The sequence below is a fragment of the Lepidochelys kempii genome, chromosome 5 (assembly GCF_965140265.1).
Source record: "Lepidochelys kempii isolate rLepKem1 chromosome 5, rLepKem1.hap2, whole genome shotgun sequence".
NCBI classification, from domain to species: Eukaryota; Metazoa; Chordata; order Testudines; family Cheloniidae; genus Lepidochelys; species Lepidochelys kempii.
In genome coordinates this window covers 95,577,218-95,605,023 of record NC_133260.1, presented here as the reverse complement: position 1 = coordinate 95,605,023, position 27,806 = coordinate 95,577,218, and the positions used below count along the sequence as shown (strand labels likewise).

The window sequence follows — 27,806 nt, the reverse complement described above, 5'->3', positions numbered from 1 at the left end:
TGAGACACGATGGATTTGATTTAAATCACTAGTCAGGAAGACGCTATTTAATCATGGTTTTCTACATAAAAGTGCATTCTTGTTGGTTGTTACAACCTTAATACATAGTCTTCACAACTCAGAGATGTAGGTTTGATTATTTGAAGGTACACACTATACATTTTTAAACAGTGATTTATTCTGAAAACTTTTCAGATTAGTTTTACAGCTATATCAGAAAATGAATGATTGTTTGGTTATTTCATTTACAGAAGGTAATTGAAACACATATTTACGAAGTCATTTGGGAGATGAACTATCTCCAATTCAACAGGTTAATCATTAATATTTGGAGGATTTTCTTGCCATGCTGAATTAGGAGGAGAACATCACCAGACAGACATTTAAATTGTTTTATTTAACTAACACAACAACGTTAAGTATTTTGGATTTTTTTCTTCAATGGCAAACATAACATTTTAACAAAACAAGTGTATGTCCCTCACTTCTCACATTTATCTCCAGACTTCTTCTCCTTGTCCAGTTCTATCCAGTTCTATTCCACCCCAACAATCTTCTATTCATTGAACTTTTTGAAACTTTTCACTTTTAGAGAGAGGTACGGGAGTGACTCTGTGTACACAAATTTGCAGAGGGACAATAGAGTTGAGGTCTGTTATTTCTCTCCTCTCTCTATTATTTATTTATTTAAAACATTTTTGCTGTTAATGAGCACGTTACCTCTGGAGACACAAATCCACAGTTTGAGAATGGCAAAACTAAGCATCTGTGATGGTATCTTCTAGACTGAGCGCTGAGTCCCATTGGGTAGATGGAAAGATTAACCTAAATAATCTCTACAGAAGCCTGTGGAACCCCATAACATTGGGTCCCTAATGCATGAACTATTGGAACTCATTTACAAAACTTTTCTTAAATGTTACATGAATATATTGTCTCATACTACAGAATTAGAACTTATAATCTCTATTCCATGTTGAGATATCTTTGAGCTACAATGCATCTTAATTAAAACTATCTTTAGATATGTTTTTTCCTCAAAAAGCATTTTATCAAAAAAATCCTATTTAAATAAAAATAAATTATTGATTTTTATCCACTCTGGGATGAGATAGCTGTGATGAATCCAGTTGGCAATAAGAGCCCAGTAAGTCTTCCAAAGCACAGACCTGCAAGGCTAATGGAGCAAGAAGTACCTAGCTGAATTTCATTAGCATAATGATAAGTCTTATGAACATGTGATAAATTCTTGAGGCAGGCTGCATATGAAACTTGTTGCTGATGAGACAGAATTGTATACTACCACTTTCGGAGTAAATTATAAGTATGACTAGAACCACTGGAGGACAGTTCAAGACTCACCGCCAAAAATTAATCTCCAAAGCAACAAAACAAACCTGCTGAGATATCCACTGTCAGGAAAAGGGTCAATCTAAAACTAACAGGAATTTGTTCCTTTAATTCTGGTCAGGTCTCTGCCATAACTTGCTATGACGTAGTCAGGAAATCAGGTGACCTTTTTTGTCCAATGGAAAAGAGAAAGCTTGCCCAGGAGACGTCAGAATAACTATTCCCCACATACGGTGTCACAGGTTAGGTTTACCAGCAACATTCTACATGTAAGCACGTTCATATATGTCTAAAGGTAAAACCAGGGGGCTGAATTTTTCCAAATAAATGGTTGGAGCTACACTGGAGTAGTAATAGTGGACATTTTCATCTTATTCCCAACCTAATGTTCTGTGGACAAAATACAAATACAAATCTCCAAAAATTGCAGCAGTTCACAGGCACAAATCTCCACATTAAATTCCCAGAACAAAGTCTTCACACATGATCTCTCTCATGCACACACCAGACACAGACACTCTAAATGACAATAAAACCCTTTGTCTAACCAGAGATTCTGAATAAGGCTGCCTGAAAAATAGAGAGCAAACAATTTAATTGACCTCCCCATGCTCCTGTCTTTTGGGGATCTGGCTGCAATAGAGCTGAGACTGGAGCCACCCTGGTTTTGTTTTTGCAAAACCAAACTCTGGCAGATGAGACTGTACGAAACCAGCACTGTCCTGCAATCTACTGCAAAACAATAAGGAGTGATTTTTTTGTTGTTATTGTAATAATTTTTTATAATAGTTGATGTATGATTTCAAGGAAAACTCTTTCTAAACAATTGTGAACGTATGTACATTTTACACGCCTCAAAACACACACAAGTAAGTATTTCTTGGAGAAATGTCCCATTTTAAAAGCTGATGTAGTGGGATTTTTCTAACCTCCAGGATTGATGCCAGCAAAACTGAGATAAGTATCCTCTGGGTAATGTCACAGTAACGCTGTTTTATGTATGCAGTGAAGTAAATGGAATTGATTTTCAGTGTATTAAAACAAGCTGTGAACAAAGCTATAATGTAAACAAGAACTGTCGGCATCATTACAGCTTTTATCAACTTGGGAAGGTTTATATTCCTGGGGCTTCATGCCATTATTGAAAAGTTAACAGGCAAGTTTGAGAAAGCTGTTAGGGTTTCCAGAGTATATCTAACATAAATCTAAAAAGAATGCAATAAACCTCTTGGTTGTGTGTGTAGAGTGGAAGGTGAAGGAGGAGAACAAGGGTGTATTGTGTTTGTTTTAGTCCTATCACATCCAAGCCCTGCCCAACTGTCTTTCTCAACTTGGACTTTTCTACACGAGTACTTCCAGGCAACCACTACCAGCAACAAGTCTGAAAAAGCAAATAATCAGAACCAAAGTAAGTTTCCACAAAATTTCAAAACTCTGTTATTTGGGATGGGAAATGAGGCTGAAAAATTAGTCAGGTAGCAAAGTAAATTCAGAAGTATAAAGTACACACTGCATAATTATCATTTTACTCCCTTCCCTTCAGAAGTTTTTGAATTTCTCTCTTAGGGTTTTCTATAGCACCCTATTTTCTAAGTACATTCCAGTTTCCATGTTTCTTTAAACATTCTTTGTTTACATAAAGAAGCTTATTACATGGAGAATCAGTTACAAGTATTATTATGAAAAGTAAGAGAGAGAGAGATCACATATATGTGTGTGAGAGAGCATGAGTGTGTGCAAGCTATTTTCCTCTGACTATCCTATCTCAATGGAAGGCTATAGACTGTGTGTTCCTTGGGGCAAGGGCCTGACATTTTTATTTGCCTGCAAAGCTCTATGCATACCTATGTTGTTGTATAAATATTATATAAATAACAACAGCATCTTCTCCAACACTGCAATATGCGTGAATATCTGACAATATGCTGGAACAAATTATTAAACAATCAATTTGTAAGCACCTGGAGGATAACAGGGTGATAAGGAATGGCCAGCATGGATTTGTCAAGAGCAAATTATGCCAAAACAACCTAATTTCTTTCTATGACATGGTTACTTGCCTAGTGGATGCGGGGAAGCAGTAAGCATCACATATCTTCCTTTTAGTAAGGCTTTAGTCCCACATGACAGCCTCATAAGCAAATTAAGGAAATATGGTCTAGATAAAATTAGTATAAGGTGGGTGCACAATTGGTTGAAAGACCATGTTCAAAGAGTAATTATCAATAGTTTGCTGTCAAACTGGAAAGGCATAACTGGTGGGGTCCTGCAGAGGTCAATATTGGGTCTGGTATTATTCAATATTTTAACTGAATAATGGAGTGGAGATTATAAAATCTGCGGAGGACACCAAGAGGGGAAGGGTTGCAAGCACTTTGGCGCATAGGATTAGAATTCAAAATGACCGTGACAAATTGAAGAAACAGTCTGAAATCAACACGATGAAATTTAATAAAGACAAGTGCAAAGTACTTCACTTAGGAAGGAAAAATTCAAATACACTAAGTGGGGATCTGGGGTTTACAGTGGATGACAAGTTTAATGAGTCAACAATGTGATACAGTTGTGAAAAAGGCTAATATCACATTGGAGTGTATTTATAGGAGTGTTGTATGTAAGACACAGGAGGTAACTGTCCCATGCTACTCAGCCCTAGTGAGACCTCAGCTGGAGCACTGTGTACCATTCTGGGTGCCACACTTTAGGAATGATGTGGACAAAGGGGAGAGAGTCCAAAGGAAAGCAACAACAACGATAAAAGGTTTAGAAAACCTGACCTATGAGGGAAGGTTAAAAAAACTGGGTATGTTTAGTCTTAAGAAAAGAAGACTGAGGGGGGACCTGATAACAATCTTCAAATATGTTAAGGGCTGTTATAAAGAGGGCAGTGATCAGTTGTTCTCCATGTCCACTGAAGGTAGGACAAGAAGCAATGGGCTTAATCTGCAGCAAGGGAGGTTTAGGTTAGATATTAGGAAAAACTTTCTCACCTTCACCACTATTGAAGAAGAGGTCCACTTTTTAATACTACCATATGAATAACAGTTACTAAAACGTTGTAGTTAAGAGACTGTCTCTCAATAAAATTAAAGTCAAAGTAGGGTAATATCTCCTACTAGACCAACTTCTGTTGGTGAAAGAGCCAAGCGTTTGAGCTTACACAAAGCTTGTCTCTTTCACCAACAGAATAAAAAATAATAAAAGATATTACCTCACCCATCTTGTCTCTCAGAATACAAATTGAAATTTCTCTTGAAAGGGAGACAGACATATTACTGTCTTAAGGTTAATTAATATAATATATCAAGTCATCTTAATGTTTTTAATTGGCTTCTGGATTGTTTCTACAGCTTTAGAAGACTTCTTTTGGTGGCCTGAAGGGTAGGGTTCAGTCCTGGAGCCACCATCAACATTGGCCTACCTCTGAATTCAATATGTGTGGGGCATTAATCCATGCAGCAGCCAGAAACCTGTGGGGTGGGAGGGACCAGAAAGAATTTTTCCTTCTAACAGATGGAAGAGTTGGAGGGGCTTCATGCTTATCAGGTATCTGCTAACAGAAGATACAAAAGGCGAAGCTGCTGAGCAGAATCCAGGACAAACTACCTACCCTCCGTTTTCCCCTGTGGTCAGACTGAAAAGAAAAATAGTGTTGTTATTCTACCTTTTTTTGGCTACAACCCAAACTCTGCCAACTTTGATGCAACCCATAGTAGACTGTGCATTTCTTTCTTTAGTTAAGCACTGGAACAAGCTGCCTAGTGAGGCTGTAGAATCTCCATCAATGGAGGTTTTTAAGAACATGTTAGAGAAATACCTGTCAGGAATGGTCTAGTTCCGTGGCTCTCAAACATCTGTACTGGTGATCCCTTTCACAAAGCAAGTCTCTAAGTGTGACACCCCATACAAATTAAAAACACTTTTTTATTTATTTAATGCCATTATAAATGCTGGAAGCAAAGCAGGGTTTAGGTTGGAGGTTGACAGCTTGTGACCCCCCATGTAATAACCGTGTGACCCCCTGAGGGGTCCTGACCCCCAGTTTGAGAACCCCTGGTCTAGTTATTATATAGTCCTGCCTTGAGTGCAGGGGACTGAACTAGTCCTACATGTCTATGATTCTATAATATTATTGTCACTCTCCTTTCCTGCATGTTTTGAGTAGCAGTAAAATAGTCAGCATGTTGATATTATATTGTTTTAATTAGGGTTCAGAGCAACACTCCATGCAATGAAAAGGGGCAGTACACACCTCTCAAAGCCACAGCGTTTCAGCCTGTCTGGAGACTCAGGTACACATTGCTGTACCGATTTACATCTGGCTTATATGCTAACGGATATCTTTGGAGCCGAAGGGGCTAGGGGTTTAATTTTTTTAAATTGAAACTTAGACACTGGAGCACAAAATATAACAGCAAGAGTACTGACTTGCTGAACTGCTGCTAACAGGAACTATTTGACCCCCATATTCAATAGGTGTTTGGGGAGTGATATGTGGCTTCTCAAGCAGACAATTGTCCTTCATCTTAATTTTGTTCTCTGGCTATTGTGTTTCTGATCAACTTGCTAAATCTTGTGTGAGGTGTGAGTGTGCAGATGTTGAACAGGTGGCTGCGGATCAGAAGGCAGGTGAGAAGATGTGGGAGACCGGAGGGACAGAACATGATGGGATAAATTAGAAAAAAGAAATTCCGGCCACCTCCCTTTTTTTTTTGTTGCTTGGGCAGTTGTGCTCTCGGAGCTTGGGGCAGCAAAAAACCTAGAGCCGGCCCTAGATGTGCGTGTGTATGTGTGCACATGCCCTCGCACTTCAGAGAAATGCCTGAGACTGACACAGGCAGGAGGCCTGGCAGTAAGTTTAGGAAAGCCAAGGAACAGAAAACTGTAGAGTTGGAATTGAGATAAAACTGTGTTTGTTTTGGACTTCTGGAGTTTTGTGTTTGATGAGTTCTGTTGCCAGCCTGGTGAAGAAAAAATGAAAGGACTGTATACTGAGAATGCAGTTAGAACTTTTTTGACTGTTTAAGAAGGGGCCCTGCTGAGAGGACAGCCACTGACACTAAAAACATCCTAGGAAAATATACATTATTGTCTGTTACAGGAAAATAAAGAGAGGAATAAGTGGAGAGAAGCAAGCGAGGGGATGAAGGTAGAATAAAAGCATGGGAGACATAGTAAGTTACATTTTGAAAAATATAGGAAATAAAATTGTGATTGTCAATATATGGCAATCAAATCTAATACCACTGTTCTATTCCTGTAGGCTAGCATTTTCAAAGCAGTTTGAGAGAATTTGGTGCTCAACTCCTACTGAAAGTCAATGAGAATTGGGCACTTAACTTTCTTTGGAAGTCCCAGCATTAAATTTCAGGAAGTTTTGTTCTGGATGCTTTGTCACACAGGTATCTTTCTCCCTGGCTAGTGACTCCCCAGGCTAATGGCAGCTGAATATATTTTTCAGTCCTAAACGGACTACATTATGATTTTTCAAAAAGCAAAAGTTAGTTTGGTTTATACTATTTGGTTTTCTTGTCTCCATATTTTATTTGCAAATAGACTTATTAGATATATATGATGTGTATAAAAATATAGAGACTCATTTCTGATGTTTGATTGCTTATTAAATTAAATGTTGTAATTAATCCATAATGTGGACTAGAAGCTTTTAATATTAAAAAATCGCAAACAATAGTAAATAAAAATTACTCATGTTATAAAATGGCAACATTTTGAGGTTAAAAAAAATTAGCTACTGTGAATGCAAATAACTACTTTTTATAAGGAAACGTACCAGAAATTTGCTATTGTGATTGTATAATAAACTCCATTGCAGTACTGTTTATATTACCCAAGGGAGCTATTATGGTGAGTGCTGTGAATGATTTCTTGGAACCATAAATGATCCTGCTAAATCTAAAGCAGCTCAGTCGAACTCTGTCTGAGGTAGTATTGAACCCCAAAGCATGATGAGATTCCCCAATCTCACTTACTCCCTTTCCATTTTTTTCATGCTACCATTAAAAAAACAACTTCAATTAAAAAAAACTGTATTATAGTTATGTATGGAGTTGGACTTATAGTCTCTTTGCTTTTGTGGTTCCAATTTAAAGGCTGGGCTCTGCCCATTTCACCTTGCTGGTCTTCTCAGCACTGTAACAGCACAAAAAAGCAAACAATCAACCTAGTTAGTCCCTAAAATTTACTTTCCTCATACTTCAACTCTCAAGGATATAACCGATATAAAATTTCCCTTACAATTTTGCTAGTTTAAAAAATGTATGATTGTTCAGACTATTGGCAAATGAAACATAATATTATGCATTTTCAGATAGGAGGGATTCTTTGGGTCCTGTATGCCACTATCCACTACACAAGAGCAATACAAGCTCTATACTGACTGAGGGAGAATTCCCCCCAGTCCAGGCGCTGTGTAGGACAACAAGTCCCATTCTGGCAAGAGTGCTAAGAGTGGGAGGGGCATACCAGGAGTAGAAGGGGGTGACATCATAGCGCAAACCACTATGGCTACTCTGGGTAGCTCCAAGTTGCAAAGATGCCTACAGGCAATCAAGGCAGGTTGCCACAACTTACAGTAGCTCCCCAAATGCTTACATTATATTAAGGAGGTACTACTATTGTTGTCTTGAGACAGAGATACAGGTAGGTGCTAGACAGGTTTCCTCATGCTTCTATGCAAATGAATCTCAATCAAGACCTGTATTACACCTCCTAAGGCCCAATACAACTCAAATTTAAATAAATGGGTCTTCCCATTGACTTCAGTGAGTGCTGAATTGTGCCTTTATTTCCATTCTGGGCATCCCTTGAAGACGAGCCTCCATTTATGCCAAACCACATGGTGGCTTTGCCATCTGAACAAAGAGAGGCTGGAATGAGATGATCCATTTCATTTGTCACTCTAATGGACAGGCTCCATCCAGAATAAAACTGATACCATGGCTGCACAGCCAGTGGAGGCTATGTGATTTTTTGCAACTCATATGATCAGAAAAATATGCTAATTAAAGTTACTTTTAATGGAATCACCAAGTAGTTCTGAGTCATGGGCAAGCATTTCCTGTCTCTCCAGAAAAGTTTTACCTCAGCTATCTCATTAGAATAACTCAGTACAGTCAGACTTTTTGGAGCTGGCCTGCAGACTGTGCTCAAACTCCAACTGTAAACCTCCACAGCACTATTTTATGACACTTGTGACTAAAAAAATATAAGCAGAAAAGGATTCCAGGCCAAGGTTAACCAGATTAATACTTCATTGTTGATTTATAACATCAAGCATTCAACTTGCAATATTTTTAGAGGCAAATTTAACCAAAGATTCTTTAAAGATTGCTTTCTCTTTTCCAGTTAACTGAACTGAAGTTTCTTATATTGTGCTAAGAGTGGCAAGTATTTTGTGCTCCCTTTTAAAATTAAATTTAGTTTTCAATTAAGAGCTGGCCTTCCTGACAGATATTTTGTTTTGGTTTCAGGTCCAGTTTGTTCTTCCTGCTGCTTCCAACAATTTTCATAAAAACGTAAGTCACAGTTGCACAAACACAAGAACATTAACAAGCTATCAAGCATCTTTTAACAATCAGTTTCCCTTTCGTTAGCATAAGAAATATTATACAACCAAGGCACTGACACCAAAAGAAGTATTACACCAGCTTAAGTTTTTCAGTTCCCTGTCATCAGAACTGCAAAACAACACTCAGTTATATTGAAGAAGGGAATAAAAGAGCAGCGAAGACAGGAATCAAGTGAAGGGATGCTATTCTTATCAACTCTGTTAAGTTTCAACCACTGAATTTCAGAACCTCACCTCTACTTGTGTTACTTTCTGTACACACACCCATGTGTGCACCTTCGGCCCAAAAGAGCTGTCCAAGGCTGTCCCTCTGCCCAGTCAGTCTTCACTACTGGGGTAAGTCATCCTAAGTTACGTTACTCCAACTACGTGAATAATGTAGCTGGAGTCGACGTAACTTAGGTCGACTTCCCCCAGTGTCTTCACTGCGCTGAGTCGATGGGAGATGCTCTCCGGTCAACTTCCCTTACTCTTCTCGGAGAGCTGGAGTACCAGGATCGACTGGAGAGCGCTCTGCCAATTTAGCAGGTCTTCACTAGACCCGCTAAATTGATCCCTGCTGCATCGATTGCAGCAGCGTTGATCTCCCCATAGTAGAGACCAGCCCTGAGATATTCAAAGGAGCCCAAGGGCATGAATACAATAAATAAAAACTAATCATTATAATTGTAAAAGATTTCTATTAACAACTCTTATCACAGCTTTTAATATTCTAATGGATGCTTGTTTTGGGAAAACTACACTACAGTACTAGCAGTAAATGAGATCCATCCCCTCTAACTTTAGCTTTTGTAATTCCATGTACAAAGCATGTGCTGGTGTATATGTATATTGTATGTCCCTACACATGCTTATAATATTGGTACATGTAGACACAAACATTACAAGCCACTCTAAAACATAAACAGAATTTTAAATTAGAAAGTACACAAAAAAATAAGAAATATCCAATTATCCATATCCATGTATACTTACTATTTAGTTGAGTCTGACAGCTGATACTCCCGCCGTCTGTCATAACACTCTTGGATCCCAGGGTCATTCCATAAACTCTTTATTGCATCTACGTAGGGATTCTCAAATGCTGATACCTTCTCTATATCAACTTCTCGAACTAACTGTGCATGGGCCTAATTTAAAACAAACAAAACAGTAACTTTCACCCTATTTTCTGTGTTTGCAGATACCTCATACACAATGTATTTAAGCTGTAAAATTGACATTTACAAATTGGCTATTTCATTATTTTTTTCAGATTTATATGAGATTTGACAAATCCACTTTGTTTTGATTTAAGAGATACTAGATATACTTCCTTGGTAGGTGAATATATATTCCAAATACCTTGGGAAATTCTAGATTAGAGGAAAAGCTAGGCTAGGAGCCACTGCAGTTGGGAGAAATGGTATCATGGGGGTGTGGAGGGCTGCATGAGAAAGCTGGAAGAGGTCCCAGGGAATGAGAAGGGAGAGAAGTCTTCATCCACATAGAGATTTCTGTACATTTTATATGGATCAACATATCATTTAGTTTCATGCCGCTAGAGATAGGCAAAAAGACATCCTATTTTGACACATCTAGTAAGCAGCTGAACCCATGCTTTTTGGACAATGTGTACCAGGGATGGGCACATGCCAGATCAAGTAATCCATATTCATATGAAGATGAACATTTTATAAGTATCTGCATTCAAACAAATTAATTTGGTGGTTGGAGACAGGAAGAAATGTTGAACTGGTAACTCAGAGTAAATGGTGAATGTGTATAGATAGCAGTGGTGTGCGAGCTGAGGGAGAATGATGACTAAGGAAGCATCCAACTAGAAAAAAAAGGTGGTTTTGATGTTGTTGTTGTTTCTTAACCATACTAGCTAACACTCGGTAACATGTAATAAAATCCTAGTGTGGACAAGGCAGTTATTGTTTTAACAGAGGTTATCAGATCAAGGCAAACACTATTAAAGCTACACTGGTAACCTGTGTTAAAATGGCAAAGAGTCCTGTGGCACCTTATAGACTAACAGACGTATTGGAGCATAAGCTTTCGTGGGTGAATATCCACTTCGTCGGATGCATTGAATACCCACTTTGTCGGATGACATGCATCCATCGAAGTGGGTATTCACCCACGAAAGCTTACGCTCCAATATGTCTGTTAGTCTATAAGGTGACACAGGACTCTTTGCTGCTTTTACAGATCCAGACTAACACGACTACTCTTCTGATACTGTGTTAAAATGATAGTGTTTTGTCCACACTCGGATTTAACCACCTGTTAGCGAACATGTGATAAAAATCCAAACATCTTTTTTCCTAATGAAGAAAAAAGGTTTTAAGGGGTTGTCCACACAATAACTGGAACTAAAAGAATCAAATCCATTGCAATTCATTATTCTGTTGCAAGCCTCTGGGTGGGCGGACACTCTTACTGCAAAATAAGTGTGTCCTATTTCAATTATTTAAGCCAATAAACTGCTACCATTTGCACATTAAAATATAATCAGTAAGTCAAATTTTCAAAGTAAGTTCTATTTGCACTTTTATCTTACAGTTTTCCCAGGTGCAGTCTTGCTGTATATAAAACTAAGATTAAAAAAAAAATCAATAACCAGTTTACAAACTCAGTAGATTTAGACACTGAGGGAAAAAAGTACAGTTGCCTTTTACCGTCCAAAGAAATCCCCTAAAAAGGGGACCGTGATTCTATAGCAAAACCTGGATAAAACGACTACTAAAAGAATAAGCACAAATTGGATGTCTAGAAATGCTCTCTAACTACAGGTCAAACAATATTATATTGCAAACTACGGAGATTCTTTAAAGCACTCCTTAAGATAGGGAGTTGCCTCCTGGAAGTGATCTTTAGGGCAGATGTCAATGTCTTAAACATGATTAAAACATGTTGGCAAGGAACTACAAGAAAAACCCAGCAGAATCATTTGTAAGTTATGATCAACAAAAAGTTCTTTACTCTAGAACTTAAAAGAATAGCTCCAGGAATCAGGACAAGCAAAAACATAAGATACAAGTAATTCTATTCCCATGTCTAGTTTATATTCCAGGCATGGAGATGTGTCCCTGTCCCTTATTTAAATATTCCCATTAGCTTAGTGTATTGTGACAGGATCAGTTCTATAGTTTTCTGAAATGTATCTCTTCTTTCACACACATTTAACTTAGAATTCCTAGGAGAAAGGAAATAATGCTCACTTCATGCTTGACAACTATCTTCTATTCAAGCAGAAAACACAGACTCTGATTTCAGTTTGGAAAACAAATAAAATTATTAAAATATTTAATTTAATTTTAATAAAATATTTTAATTTTTTAAATTTGTTTTGTGTTAAAGCAAGGTCTAAAATGTGGATACCATGCAGCCAGCAAAAAATAAATACTGTCAGTTACATAGTATCCTGTCTACTAAGTTATTCTTAAAATAGGTATTTTACAGTCTGCTTTGATATCCATGAGGCTGAAGGAAGGAGAGAGAATATGTTATGCTAGAGTGCAAAGGCAACCATATGGCTGAGAAGAAAATTCAAAACATCGAAAAGGAGAGATTATACCATTGTGTTTCAGCACATATTTAATACATTAAATATTCACTTATTCAGAGGAAAAATTTGCTTAATACAGAACAAGTTATTTCTACTTTTTTCAATTAACAATGTATGTTTTGAGGATACTACAGGGTATAGATACCATGAAACTAATTATGGTGTTTGTCATTATATGGCAATAAAATTATGGCAAAACATACAATATTGTATATTATCAGGATCCATGAGCGGCAAGCTCTAAAGAGTGTTTTCTGGCATATTGTATCCATCTTTCCCCACAATAGGCATTTGGCACAAATTAAAGAAAGCTTTTAAATACAGCCAATAAATAACAAGAGACAGCATTCTACTAAATATGTACCATAGCTCTTGTGAAACAGTACAGACACATTTCTAGGACAAATCCTTTATCCAGTCCCAACTGGGTGTGAAGCATCAGCAAGGGTTGTCAGATGAGCTAGTCAGAAATAGCACAACAGAATATATATGAAAAGAACCATCAATGTATCAGCCAGTAATTGGACAATCTACCACCTCTATGTCTGGCAGCCACTGACAGTGAATACACTCTTACGAGCTACTGAAGTGGTGGTTCTGTCCCCAAAGCCTTGGGACACCTACTGATTGTCTAGGTATGACTTTGCTAAGTAGTCCAAAATAACAATCTTGCAACAGAATTGTGCATTCCTTACACATCCAGAATTCCCACTGACATCAAAGGGAGTTTTGGCGCCCAAAGAAATGCAGAGTTAGGCACTGTGACAGGGCGCTGAGCAGGAACCGCTGAGCCAGCCCTCTGTCACTTCAGCTCCGATTAAGGGAGGTGAATTGGAGCTGGTTAGACCACCTGGCCCTAACTGGGAAAGCAGGGACAGCTGCTGCCTAATTAGTCTGGGGCTGTATAAAAGCCTCAGGAAAAGGGGGGGGGGGCAAGGGAAGCAGGAAGAAAGGGAAAAGGCAGGGAGGTAGCGTGCCCCTTCCTGACAAAGGGCTACTTGTATGGTGAAAAGGTGGTGGGAGCACAACCTGTGAATAAACTGCCCTGGTGGTTACTGAACCCAGGGTCTCCAAGTGACTTTATCAGCTCAGGAGCCAAGCGGGCCCTGCAGCACCCTGTTACAGGCACCAAGATTCATCAGCAAAAGTTACCCAAAACCTTGCAAATTTTGTATTGGGATAGGAGAGATTTGGAGGTTTTGTTCTTACCAAAAATCTTATTCAAGCCAAAACAGCCTCTTAAAACATCAGAATTATTTCTTCTAATTTAAAGGAAGGGAGATACTCTTTTGTTTCCTTGTTCTAAAAACCTCAGTATCCTCTTTCTTTATCCTAAGCTGACTCATACAGTAGTAATGAGCTTCAGCTTTGAAGGATGCTGAGTTTTAGGAGAATACTGTTCTCCTACTATTGTCCTTAAGAATTAGCTAACATTTGAAAGACATTAATAGTGACATTTTGATGGTTCGGCCCACTGAAACGCATAGAGTTAGAATAATTTTATTTTATTTATTTGAAAGAGAAAAAAGGACAAGCGTGATAGTGGCATGAAAGACAAACTGCAAGACTCCTTTTTATTTCTCAACAAACCCATATACAATACTGTTCTGTACAGTCAGTTCAACTGAAAGGATAAGTTATTAACTACACTGCTTTTAGATAGTTCCACTTAGAGTTTTCAGCTGAGTCATTTTTAGTCAAACTAAAATATTAGGAAGCAATGTTTGCTGCTTTCCCCACCCCCTCATGAAATGTATTTTGTTTACATTTTAGGATTATTAGAATGTAACTGTTTAGTTCTGCTGTACCTCGGTCTGATTATGCAACTCCTTTGTACACTGAATACTCCAAGTTCACAAAAGTAATCTCATTGATTTCATTAGTTGAGTCATTTAAGTGTTACTTAGTGAGCTGCAAAGGTCTTTTCAATGAAAATCCTCCTCAGGATACCATTGAAATCCTATCTGCACTTATACCAATAATAGAATCAAGGAAGTGTAGGACTGGAAGGGACCTTGACAGGTCATATTGTCCAGTCCCCAGTACTCAAGACAGGGCTAAGTAATAACTAGACTATTCCTGACAGGAGTTTGTCTAACCTGTTCTTAAAAACCTCCAATGACGGAGATTCAACAACATCCCTAGGCAATTAGTTCCAGGTTTAAGTCCCCTGACAGGAAGTTTTTCCTAATGCCCAATCTAAACCTCCCTTGCTGTAATTTAAGCCCATTGCTTCTTGTCCTATCCTCAGAGGATAAGAACAACAATTTTTCACGCTCTTGGTTGTAACAACCTCTTATAAACTTGAAAACTGTTATCATGTCTCCCCTAAGTCTTCTCTTCTCCAGACTAAACAAACCCAATTTTTTCAATATTTCCTCACAGGTCATGGTTTCTAGATTTTTAAGAATTTTTTGTTGCTCTCCTCTGGACTTTCTCCAGGTTGTCCACATCTTTCCTGAAATGTCTTGCCCAGAACTGGACACAATACTCCAGTTAAGGCCTTATCAATATGGAATAGAGTAGAAGAATTATTTCTCATGTCTTGTTTACAACACTCCTGCTGGTATCCCAGAATGTTGTTCGCTTTTTGTTGCAACAGTGTTACACTGTTGACTCTCATTTAGTTTGTGATCCATTACAACCTCCCTATCCAGTGGTGAGCTGGAGCCAGTTCGCTGGAACCGGTTGTTAAATTTAGAAGCCCTTTTAGAACCGGTTGTTCTAAAAGGGCTTCTTAATTTAACCGGCCAAAAGTGGAGCCTTAGGCGCCGACTCCATGGGTGCTCCAGCCCTGGAGCACCCAAGGGGAAAATTTGGTGGGTGCAGAGCACCCACCAGCAGCTCCCCGCCCCACCCCAGCTCACCTCACCTCCGCTCCGCCTCCTCCCCTGAACGCGCCGCTCCGCTCTGCTTCTCCGTCCCCCCAGGCTTCCCACGAATCAACTGTTCGTGCGGGAAGCCGGGGCAGGCTGAGAAGCAAGCTGCGGCTTCCCGCTCAGGCCCAGGGAGGTAGAGCGGAGGTGACCTCGGGCGGCGGGGGGGGGCGAGGAGGGCCGTCCACACCGCAGCAGGTAACTCGGGGCAGGGGGGAACACACGCGCAGGGGAACCACTCCCCACCCCAGCTCAGCTCCGCCACCCTCGGCCTGAGTGGGAAGACGTGGCCTGCTTCTCAGCTCTCCCCGGCTTCCCGCCGAACAGTTGATTCGTGGGAAGCCTGGGGGTGCGGAGAAGCAGAGCGGGGCGGTGCGTTCAGGGGAGGAGGCGGAGCGGAGGTGAGGTGAGCTGAGCTGGGGTGGGGAGCTGCCGGTGGGTGCTCTGCACCTACCAATTTTTCCCCGGGGGTGCTCCAGCCCCGGAGCACCCAGGGAGTCAGCGCCTAAGGCGCCACTTTTGATGTGATCAATGGGGGGAGCGGCCACTCCCCCTGCTCCCCCCCAGCTACGCTTCCCCCACCCCTAGGAGCCAGGGGGACCTGCCGGATGCTTCCTGGGAGCTGCCCCAGGTAAGCACCGCCAGGACTCCCCACCTCACCCCCCGGCAGGTGCCTCTGGCTCTTAGGGGTGGGGTGGCCACCCACTACGGTGGCCCACGAGACCCTCTTGCCCGGTTCTGGGGGCAGTCAGGGGAGGGGGATGGATGGGGCACGGGTCCTGGGGGGCAGAGGTGGGCAACGACCTCCTCGTGGGGTGAGGAGGGAACCCGTTAAGATTTTGGCAGCTCATCACTGCCCCTATCCCTTTCTGCAGTACTCCTTCCTAGGCAGTCAATTCCCATTTTGCATGTGTGCAACTGATTGTTCCTTTGTAAGTGAAGTAGTTTATCCTATTCAATTTCATCTTATTTACTTCAAACCATTTCTCCAGTTTGTCCAGATCATTTTGAATTCTAATCCTATCCTCCAAAGCATTCGCAAACCCTCCCAGTTTGGTACTGCCTGCAAACTTTATAAGTGTACTCTCTATGCCATTATCTAAATCACTGATGAAGATATTGAACAGAACCGGACCCAGGACTGATCCCTGCGGGACCCCACTAAATATGCCCTTCCAGCTTGACTGTGAACCACTGATGATTACTCTCAGGAAGCGGTTTTCCAGACAGTTATGCTTATAGTAGCTCCATCTAGGCTATATTTCCCTAGGTTGTTTATGAGAAGGTAATGCCAGACAGTATCAAAAGCCTTACTCAAGTCAAGATATACCACATCTACCGCTTACTCCGCATCTGCAAGGCTTGTTACTCTGTCAAAGACAGCTATTAGGTTGGCTTGACATGGTTTGTTCTTGACATATCCATGTTGACTGCTACTTATCACCTTATCTTCTAGTCCCGGGTTTTCCAATAAGACCTTATCTTCTAGTGCTTGCAAACCAATTGCTTGATTATTTGCTCCATTATCTTTCCAGATACTGAAGTTAAATTGACTGTCTATAATTCCCCTGGTTGTCCTTATTCCCTTTTTATAGATTGGCACTATATTTGCCCTCTTCCAGTCCTCTGGAATCTCCCCTATCTTCAGTGAGTTTCTGAAGATAAATCACTAATGGCTCAGATATCTCCTTAGTCAGCTACTTGAGTATTCTAGTAGGTATTTCATCAGGCCTTGGTGACTTGAAGACATCTAACTTGTCTAGATAATATTTAACTTGTTCTTTCCCTATTTTAGCCACAGATCCTATCTCATTTTCACTGACGTTCATTGTGTTAGATGTCCAATCGCTACTGAACTCTTTCATGAAAACAAACAAAAAAGGTAACTTTGCCTCTGTTTATTAGACATTTAATAATCATATATGCTGGGATGTTAGGGAAAAAACCAGAAGTGATAAGGACAATATTTATCAAAAAGCACAGTTAACCAAAGTTTTCCTTCACTGCAACATGCTTGTTCATATTTAATCACTGCAACTGAAGTACATGATACTTTCATGAATCACTGCATAATGATAAAAGGAATTGTTATGCTGAAAGATTAGAATAGCTGCCCTCTGGTGAGTTTTTATCCATTGACACTCAGATACAGGCCATATTTGCACTATAAACTTTTGCCAGAATATTATTTATTTATTTTTTGTTTCCACTATGTTCAGGGAAACCAGACTTTGTGTACATTTTTTGTAAACAAATAAGATTACACCAAAGAAAACACCTGACTCTCATTTTCAATTTCTCATCCAAATAGAAACAACTATACAAGGCCCTGAATATTGGCTAACCCATTGGACCAAAGGAACAACAGAGGGTATATTCAGTTTCTGAATTCTCTATTGTACTTGTGAAAAAAACACTTGTTTAATGAAATTAAGATTAATGTATCTCAAAATGCTAAGAAGCAAATGCCTCTGCTGCACTATTCAAAAGGTATGGTACTAAGTTTTCATTGGCAATATCACCATTGAAATATAAAATGTATTCTCTCTTTCAAAGATGCTCAGAAATATTTATATTAAGAATAGTGCATAATTACTGCAAGGCAATTGCTATAGCTATTCAGTAAAGGCTCAGAATCAGCAAAGCACTTAAGCAACGTATTTATCTTTAAGCACATGCTTGTGCTTAGATTCTTTGATGAATAGGGATGGAGTTAAGTAAGTACTTAAAATGAAGTACCTCCTTAATTAATCTGCTGAATCAGGCCCAGTCCTGCTTTCACTGAAGGCACTGGAAGTTTTGCTGTTGACTTGAACAGGAGGCCTTAAACAAGAATTTCCATTTTAGTTTATAATATGTATCGGTTTTGAACCACATTGTTACATTAAAATTTATAGAGAAAAGAAATTCTTTACACTCTTTATTGAAATTGTTCCTGTAATACCTTTTTGTTTTATGTGAAAACTGTTTGATCTAAATTGTGATATATGCCAGTAAGTTGTACCAACCAGAAAACTCACTTAGGATTTGTAAGTTAAATTTCTCTTTTTCTTAACTGAACACTCTTTCTGGGTTTTTTCTCTTGGTTTTGCTTGGATGGACTCATGATGGCTTTTAATCTTCTGACATTCAGCCCTTGATTGCATTTGTTTCTTTTGAAAAGAAATCCCTCTTCGTCACTTAGATATCTATAGTTTTCATAAACCTTGGATATTTTTCTGGTCCCAGTATTGTACTGTACACTTTACTGTATGTTACAAATTTCATCCTTTAATTCTTTTGCCAATTAGTCCTTTTTGTTGGCTTCTGATTTCTGGTTACAGAGATATCAATGGGCCTGATTCTTCTCTCACTGAAATTAGAAGTAACCCCGCTGAAGTCAAATGAATTGCAGTGACACACATTTGATGCAAAAAGGGAATCAAGCCATATATCTGTTCACATTGGTTCCAATTATTTGCTTTACCTCTCTTACATTGTTATAATGGCAAATTGGTAATGTTGCTTTTGGTACTATCACCTAAATTATTTACATGCAAAAGCTGAGGACCCAGCATTAATCACTGCAGTTTGTGTAGTATCAACTTTATGTAGACATTTAAAAATCCCCACTGTAGAAGACAAACCTCTTATGCTAAGAGTGTTGCTATAATGTGGAGAGAAAAATAAAAAGCCAGTGAAAGATGACAAGAAGCAGAAAAGGGATTAGGGAGACAAAGTCCATGAGATAGCTTGGAGCTACTTTTTTTTTTTTCTTTAAAACATCCTTGAAAGACAATATGAATTAATTTCACTGACATGTACCTGCAATCATCACTTCAACTTTTATATGCGATTGTATCACAATAGTAGAGATACAGAAAAGACACTTGTAGCATACACTATAATAGTTATATTATCAGCTCTATTAACATAGCCCTTCTTAAAAATAAATCCCTTTCAGTTATGTAGCAAAGGAACACCATGACAAACCACCTGCTGGATCTCCGGCAGATTCCCCCTTAAGTGAACCCTACTGAACAGATGAGTCCAAGTTGAGGGGGAGGAGGGGGAGATAGGGATGTTAAGGGTTCAGATTAGAATTAACATCTTGACAAACGCATTTTGCAATTATCTTGCCAATCTCTTCAAAGGCTCCCAGTTCCACCCTTCACACACATTATTGCAAAGGTGAACTTTGAACTGATTCTTCTGACGTCATTCAGGGTTGAGCAGAGTAAAGAAATTATCCTCTTCTGTGATGACTAGCTCATCCTTTGTGAATAAATATCAGAAATTTAATTTAGTCAGTAAAATTAAAGATGAACACACACAAGTTACAGAAAGTAAAACTGTTCACATTCTCCTTCATGGAATGTTAGCCATTTCCTACATGAAGCAGAATATATTGATTCCTTTGTTTATTTGGGGAGAGGGAGGCCAGCGGAAGATGCAAATATAGCAATGCAATTTAGGTACTGTTTAAAAGTAAATAGCTCTAGGAATCCAAAGCTAACACACATAGTCTAGTACTACTACTGCCAATCACACTACAGGGCAACAAAGGGGTCTGATCATTTAGTCACTTACTGTCCAGCTTTCATATTTTCCATATACCAACTCCAGGTTGCCTGGCTATCTCTGTTAAGCTGTTGCCTAACAAATAAAAGCAATATAAATTTATCAACATGCACATTACAATTATTTTGGACGGAGTACTTGGTTTAATGCAAAAACCTGAATCATTATTTTTATACACGATTTATTTGCTAAAAAAAATCCATCAAGAAACAACATGGAATTTGTGCACACAGTGAGCCATACATTTAATTTTTTTGGTTTCCATTATTTGAAAAATGACCAACAGCCTTCAAGCAACTTCTCCAAATATACACCTCTGGCAATCACACTGCACAAAAGAAGTCAGGCTGCGAAAACAAAATAAGAAATGGAACAAAGAAAGAGAGGATTGTATCTTTTCATAAATACTTTCCCAGGAGGACATGTAGGCTAAGGATGCTATATCTGCTTCCTCCCAAGTATAACAGAACATTTTTATGTTGAGCGGGCGATCTCAGAAAGGCTGTCAAGATCTTTATTGTCTCCTCCGCTTATTCTGTTAGATTTCGGATGTTCATTCTGACATAACACATAATGGCTTTGGTTTCAGTCTGTCTGCAAAATAAAAATCTATCTGATATAGTGTACACTAGTCTATAAATATCTGATATTACATTACTGTAAAAGCATAGTATCTGATCTGCCTATTTCTCAAGCTGCAAGAATGTGGAAATGGCATATACTACACAGACAGATACACAATTATTCACTTTATACATTATGTGTGAGCGCACACGCACACAAACACACACACGCGCTTGTTCGCTCTCTCTCTTTCTTTCAGGGATTGCAAAAAACCAGTGGGTCTGAATCAGAGACAGGCCCAAAACAAAAATGTCCGATTAAGAAAATGTATCTCTGCTTATCTGAAAATGTTCTTTTTGGAGTATTGAGACCCAAAAATCAATTACAGTGGGCACTTTGATTTGTTTGACGCTTGGGAGCAGAACTGAACCTGTCAGTCACTGGCAGTCGGGGATTGCCCTGCACCTTAAAGTTCCCTTGAGTTCCACAGACGGAATAATTCAATTCTACTTTCCTAAATTACGTATTTTATTAACTATATTTTCAGGAAAAGCACAACAATTTCTTCTCTTATATAACATGGGAAATTCCCCCTAACAAAACAAACCCAAACCTTTGGATATCAATTTCCATCTCTATTCTGGATAATCTGGCGGGCCAGATCTGTGGAGCCAATTACTCATTTTCCACTTCCACTCAGGAGCTTCTCCTAAGCTCATGAATGGGTGGATTGCTTCAAAAAAGTCTGATTCTCTGCACTCACTTCTTAAGCGTTGCTCAGAATACACAATGGGAACTTGATTTCTGCCAACAGATGAGATGTGGAGGGGAGAACAGGAAGCAGTGGATAGATACCACAGGAATCCCGGATCAGTGAAGTATGTGTATGAGATCAGCATTCCCAGTAGGCTCCTCTAAGATCTGGATTTTTGTTTCTGTGACAAATCCCTTAAAATTCTTCTGAGATGAAATGATGTACCTGATGATATTCATCTTCATCCCAGGCCTCTGATAGACTTCCCTGATACCATACATCTGTGTTTAGCAAGAAACCAAGATACTCCAGAGACTGTAACATTTTGTGGGTGCGTTTCAGTTTTCTCTCTGTACGGAGCTCTAATCAGAAAAATTGTCTGGGAAGAGATAATAGGGAATGTCTGTCTTCCTTAAAGTCAGTATTAACACTACTCTGGATCCTGGAGGAGATCCTGGGAGCATTTGTCAGATCAAATGGTAATAATTAAAGTTTGGACGGGTAAGAAAGCTGCCATCCATATGCAATATGGAATTGTCCGTGGTATAGTAAAATGGGATTGTGGAAATAAGTGTCCTTTAAGAACGTACCCAGATCTTTCAGACATAGCCCTGCTTTGTTTGTTCCTCATTTTCTGAAGCTAGAAATAGGATGTGTAATGATTTGCGTTGCTTGATGGATGATTTCGTTCATAACCTGACTCTTCTAGGTATTGCTTGAGATTGGGAATAGGATAAAGCAGTTACATATGGGAGTGGGAGCTGCTTTTCCTGGAGCTGGCTATTCCAATCCTTCCTGGTTCCTTTTCTGTCAGGGAAGGAGGGCTGAGGTGATGCCTAGACTGGACTGTGAGGGAAACTGAACTCTGCCAACCGAGTCAGCTGAGCTCTCCAATGATACACTTGGGAAGGGGTAAAGCAGAAGACACATCTTTTTCCTATGGTTTCTGGCTTTTCTCAGCCTCGCTCACTCATTCCTTGAAGCCTGCAGGGACACCAGGCATTGGTGTACCACAACACTATAGAGACCTCATAATAGATAGCACTTACATGTGTAAAATAAAATAAATCAGATTGGACTATCGTAGTAATCCTTGAATTTAACTGGCCGCATCCAGTTACTGAGTTTTAAAATCACATAGTTAAATTTCACACTTAAGTACTGAGTTTGCCTATATTAGAAAAAAAATTCTTGCCTTTTAGGGGGCAAGCAGGAGGGACTGAATGGGATAAAACCTCAACAATTTAAAACCTTTCAGGAAATAAATCAGTGTCTTCTTTCCTGTCCTCTATTTATAAAATAGTGTTTGCCCATTACAGAACAGGCTTGTGGGCACAAAGAGATACAGTAGCCATCTTGACCTTGAATCAAAATTTTATAATCCTTTCTCTCTTGGAATGTCCTCCCTGTTTACAATTATAAATCAGTATTTGTTGAAATAAGACATATAATCTAAATTTTCTCTATAAGAGAGAGGCCACAATAGGAAACGTCCAAGAGTCAACCTGCTGTTTTACTTTCTTGTACTCCCAAGTCTTTTTCCCAGAAGAAATTGCTTGGCTTTCAGACTGCCAGTTCAGACACTTATGCTACAGCATACAATCTGACTTGCTGGACAAAGGCGATATGTTACCTTACAATTCTCTTTTTTAAAAGGTTTCTCATTTTTGACACTAAAATGTTCTCATGTTTGGGGATAGGAAGGTAGAGCTGGTAGATGACACCATTGTCCACACACCACCCAGAGGGGTGCAATTGCAAAGATCTGTCAGGCTGTCTTTAATTCTAACTGTAAAAATACTACACTTAATGTTCGAACTAACCCTGTGGTATGTTACCTCTGCAGTGGGTTATAAATTAGACTCTTCATATCTCCTATTTGCAGTAAATGTAACACCAGAGCTGAAACTTTTACACACTGGACCTGAAATCGTGTAGTTATTGAGTATTTTTCTGGCAGGTGCTATAAAAATCTCTCACTTACTCTGCAGTTGAGGTTCTCTGTGACAGAGGCTACTTTACATTCTGAGCAACACTTGGAGAGGGCAGGGTTGGACAAATTAAACTCATGACTTTCAGATAGTCTCTTTATGGAACAGCCAAGGATTGCATCCTTTCCAATTACACTACTGATTGACCTCCAACTCATTATTTCTGTCTTGCTGGTAGCCTGGACATTCTGCTCTGCAACTACTCAAAATGGAGCTTTTTTTTTTTTTATGTGTTGTTCCTCCTTCTCCCCTAACTCATTTACTTTTGCTAGGAACCAAAAGGACATTTATGTGAAATCCCATTCTAATTTTGTTGGACAGTTTCCTTAGGTCTTTTTATTTGATTACAGAATTCATTGCACAGTATTTATGTAATTTTAACAGATTAGGTCTGATCTCGTTCCACTGACAGGGTAGATTTTAGTCTGTCTCATAAAACTCACTTACAGCTTTTTTTTTTTTTTTTCCGAAAAAAAATTTTTTTTTTGTTTCAGGCAGCAAAAGTAAAAAGAGCACAGTTTTGGGATCAAGACTCCCTCTCTCTTTGTTTGCTCTCTGTGTATGTGTGTGCGTGCGCGTGTTTGTTTGTTTATAGGTAACTGGCTGGTGTCCAAGCACAGCACAATATCTTCATGACATTATTTTTTCATCGAACTGTTATATTCTAATTCAGTGAGCTCACAGTGCCATGGGCCAACAAACCATTCAGTTAGGATCCAAGTCCCAAATCCCCACATTTCCCAAGCCCTTCCCTGTAAGGTTTTGGTTTTGGGGGGTTTTTTGTGGGTGGAGGGGGGAAGGAAAAGAAATTCCATGATTTTTGGTTCAAATATTTCTAATTTAAACCAGTGGTGCCCAACCTTACTACACAGGAGGGCCACATGAACCTATGCACAAGCTTGTACCAAACAGATTGTACATAGTTTAATAAGATTTAATGTCACCTGTATTGATTTATATTTTAAGTTCAGCTTGTTTTGTATGTATTTAGATAGAAACAACCTACATACAGTATTGTTTATTTACATACTTGTGTAAACTAAAATGATGTAAATAACACACTAATGAATCATGTTGAATCGTACACTATGTTGAAGCAGGCCACAGGTTTTATGAAATGCTCCAGTGGGCCATGTCTGGCCCCTATGGTTCATAGGTTGGGCACCCCTGATTTAAACAATTAGAATATACTAGAGAACGTAAAACTAACTTCCAGACTTCCCCTTTGCTGTCACTGGCAATTAAATGTGTTCACTAGTAAGAAAATCTAAAACCGCCTAAAGCCCTCCCCAGCAAGTCTCAGATGCAAGTCCAAGGAATACAATCTCTTTCACTCAAATTCAAAGATAACACAAATCTGCAGTGGCAGAAGCTGACACAGAAACATTTTGTTTTTACATCAACTTAAATTTATATGGGCAGCTAAAACACAGAGAAAGGAGGAAATTGAACACTAATCATCAGTAGGGCTCCATGTCTGTCATGGAGGTTGAGGAAGTCATGGATTCCGCGACTTCTGCAGGCCAGTGTGGCTGACCCCATGGCCGCCCAATAAGCTAGCTCTGGGGCGGCCGGAGCAGCCACAGTCCACGGCCCTGGGCAGTGGTCCCTGTCAAGCTGGCTGGAGCAGCCACGGTCCGCTGGCCCCCGGCAGCTTTTGCCACTCCAGGTACTCTCCCTAGCAGCAACCCTCCCCAAAAGCTACCCTAACAGCGGCCCCTCCAAGTTCTCCCACAAGATTTAATTTCAGGTATTTTTAGTATAAGACGTGGACAGGTCACAGGCCATGAATTTTTGTTTATTGCCCACAACCTGTCCATGACTTTTACTAAAAATATGCATGACTAAATCATAGCCTTAATAATCAAAGAGTATTGTGCAAGTATGAAACAAAAGTGGGGCAACATAAACACACACCACACAGATACATACACACTCATAATCATGTGGTTATAAAACACACATGTATTGAGACTCTTTTAAAGAATCACTTTCAGTCCTGCTTTCTCCAACAGATATTCTTTTATAAGCATATACACATTTATGATAGACAGGCACAAGTATAAGCATATTCTTTTACTCAAGTTTGCTAAACAGTGGATACTTACATGACAAAAATGAGAAATACATGACAGGCCCTTTTGCACTGCTCCAACAATCCAAAAGGGCCATAAAGCCAGCAGGTCACTACAATGGAGTCCTTTGGTTATGTAAATAAAGCCAGTACACTATGGTCATATGGAACCCTCCCCCCGAAGGCTTCTGAATTTGGTATGAAAATAGAGAAGAGGGTGAAGCCAGCTGACTGCTTTAAACTTCACCAGGGCTAGGCATGGGCATAGTTTTGGGAGAGGTGCTTCACCCCCGCAAATGGCAAGCCTTGGGAAAGCACGGAGTTTCCCCCCGATCCCATTGACCTGACTGGAGCACACCCCTCCCCACGCCCCCAAATATAGAAGTCAAACTAAGCCAAAGGGGCTAGGGGCAGCATATAAGCAGCCCCACGGTAAGGGAGCCACACTTGATTCCTTTGTGTCCCCTAGCGATACACAGTGGATACTGGGCATAATTGAGAAGCTAGATGATAGGGACGATACTTGTCCCCATAAAGAGCCAAGAGCAAACTATAGTAGCAGTGGGCCAATATAATGGGATCAGAATAAAAACTCTTCAAATACTTTATGCCAAAGTAGAATCTTTGCACCCCCAGAGTGCAAATTGGGATGAAGGAAAGTATTAAGGATTGAAAAATGACCAGCAACGAAACAATGATCTTTCTGCAGTTGTTCCACAAGAAATTGAGCAAAATCTCTGCAGTTTTTAACTTCTCCAGTGCCTATGGTATATGTACCTTAGAGACTAAGACCTTTGAGGCAGGGAGCATGTTTTAGTCTAGGCCTGTAAAGTACTGTGTAAACTTAGGTTATGTCTACACTACAGCTGGGTTTGACACTCTGAGATCAATCCACTGGCAGTCGATTTAGCGGGTCGAGTGAAGACCCACCAAATCGACAACAGATCACTCTCCAGTCGACCCCTATACTCTACCCCCCGATGAGAAGAATAAGGTAAGTCGACGGGCGAGTTTATCCTGTTGACCCCCCACGGTGCAGACCCTGCAGTAACTTGACCTAAGGTACGTCAACTCCAGCTACATTATTCACATAGCTAGAGTTGCATAGCGTAGGTTGACTTACCGCAGTAGTGTAGACATAGCCTTAGAGCAATATAAATAACTATTAACAATAACTACTTTTCTGAGATGTTAATATTACTTATCCCTTCCACGTAGTTGCATTTTACAAATTTTTGTTGCATCTGAACAAATATACCCAAGTCTTCATTTGGCTGAGAGCTATTCAGTGAGAATATAATTACCAACTATCTTCAACAACAAGAATCCATTGCTTTAACAGCATAAGTGTCAATACAATCACAGCATTAGAAAGGGTGATCTGTATGTATGTGCACGTATACAGCTGGGCCCAAATTCTGTATGCCCGTGCAAAACCTGGGTGGCTATTATCTTGCACAAGGGATTTCTGTAAGGGCCACCGCACACTCTTCCCAAAAAACACAGGTTATGACCAGTGGATCCAGGCAGTTCACAGACACACTGGCAATTCCCAATTGCCACGGTTGCCTACACAGGAAATGCAATGCTTTTAGGGCAGGGGCGGGCAAACTTTTTGGCCTGAGGGCCGCATCGGGTTTCTGAAATTGTATGGACGGCTGGTTAGGGGAGGCTGTGCCTATCTGACCCCCCCGCTTCTCGCCCCCTGACAGCCCCTCCGAGACTCCTGCCCCATCCAATCCCTCCTGTTGCCTGACGGCCCCCCAGGGACCCCTGCCCCATCCAACCCCCCTGCTCTCGGTCCCCTGACCGACTCCGGAACCCCACCCCTCACTGCCCCCCGACACCCCATCCAACCCCTCCCCTCCTTCCTAACTACCCCCCCGGGACCCCTGCCCCATCCAATGACCCCTTCTCCCTGACCGCCCCCGGACTCCTTGCCCCTAACTTCCCCCTGCCCCTAACTGCCCCCCACTACCCTATTCAACCCCCCTTCTCCTTCCTGACTGCCCCCCCGAGACCCCTGCCCCATCCACCCCCCCGCTCATAGTCCCCTGAACGCCCCCCACCACCTCATCCAACCCCTCCTCTCGTTCCTGACTGCCCCCATTCAACTCCCGTTCCCTGCCCTCTGACCGCCCTGATGCCTATCCATGCCCTTGACTACCCCCCGAACTCCCCTGCCCTCTATCCAACTCCCCTGCCCTGCTCCCTGCCCCCTTACCGCGCCGCCTGGAGCACTGGTGGCTGGCAACACAGCTGCACCATGACGAGCAGCCGCGCTGCGCCGTACAACACATAGCACCGGTCAGGCCGTGCTCTGCAACCCCGCTGCCCAGAGCATTGCGCTGTGTGGCTGCGGGGGGATGGGGACAGCAGTGGGGGGGCCGGGAGCTAGCCTCCCAGGCCAGGAGCTCAGGGGCCGGGCAGGATGGTCCTGCAGGCTGAATATGGCCCACGGGCCATAGTTTGCCCACCTCTGTTTTAGTGTCC

General features: G+C 40.5%; 1 protein-coding gene across 1 annotated transcript in view; it reads right to left on the bottom strand.

Moving 5' to 3' along the window:
• LOC140911645 (guanine nucleotide-binding protein G(q) subunit alpha) overlaps window positions 1-27,806 on the bottom strand; it is a 230,941-nt gene that overhangs the window by 72,829 nt on the left and 130,306 nt on the right. The window contains exon 3 of the mRNA XM_073345099.1: window positions 9,914-10,068. Within this exon, the coding sequence (XP_073201200.1) occupies window positions 9,914-10,068 (155 nt within the window). The remainder of the gene's footprint in view (window positions 1-9,913; window positions 10,069-27,806) is intronic.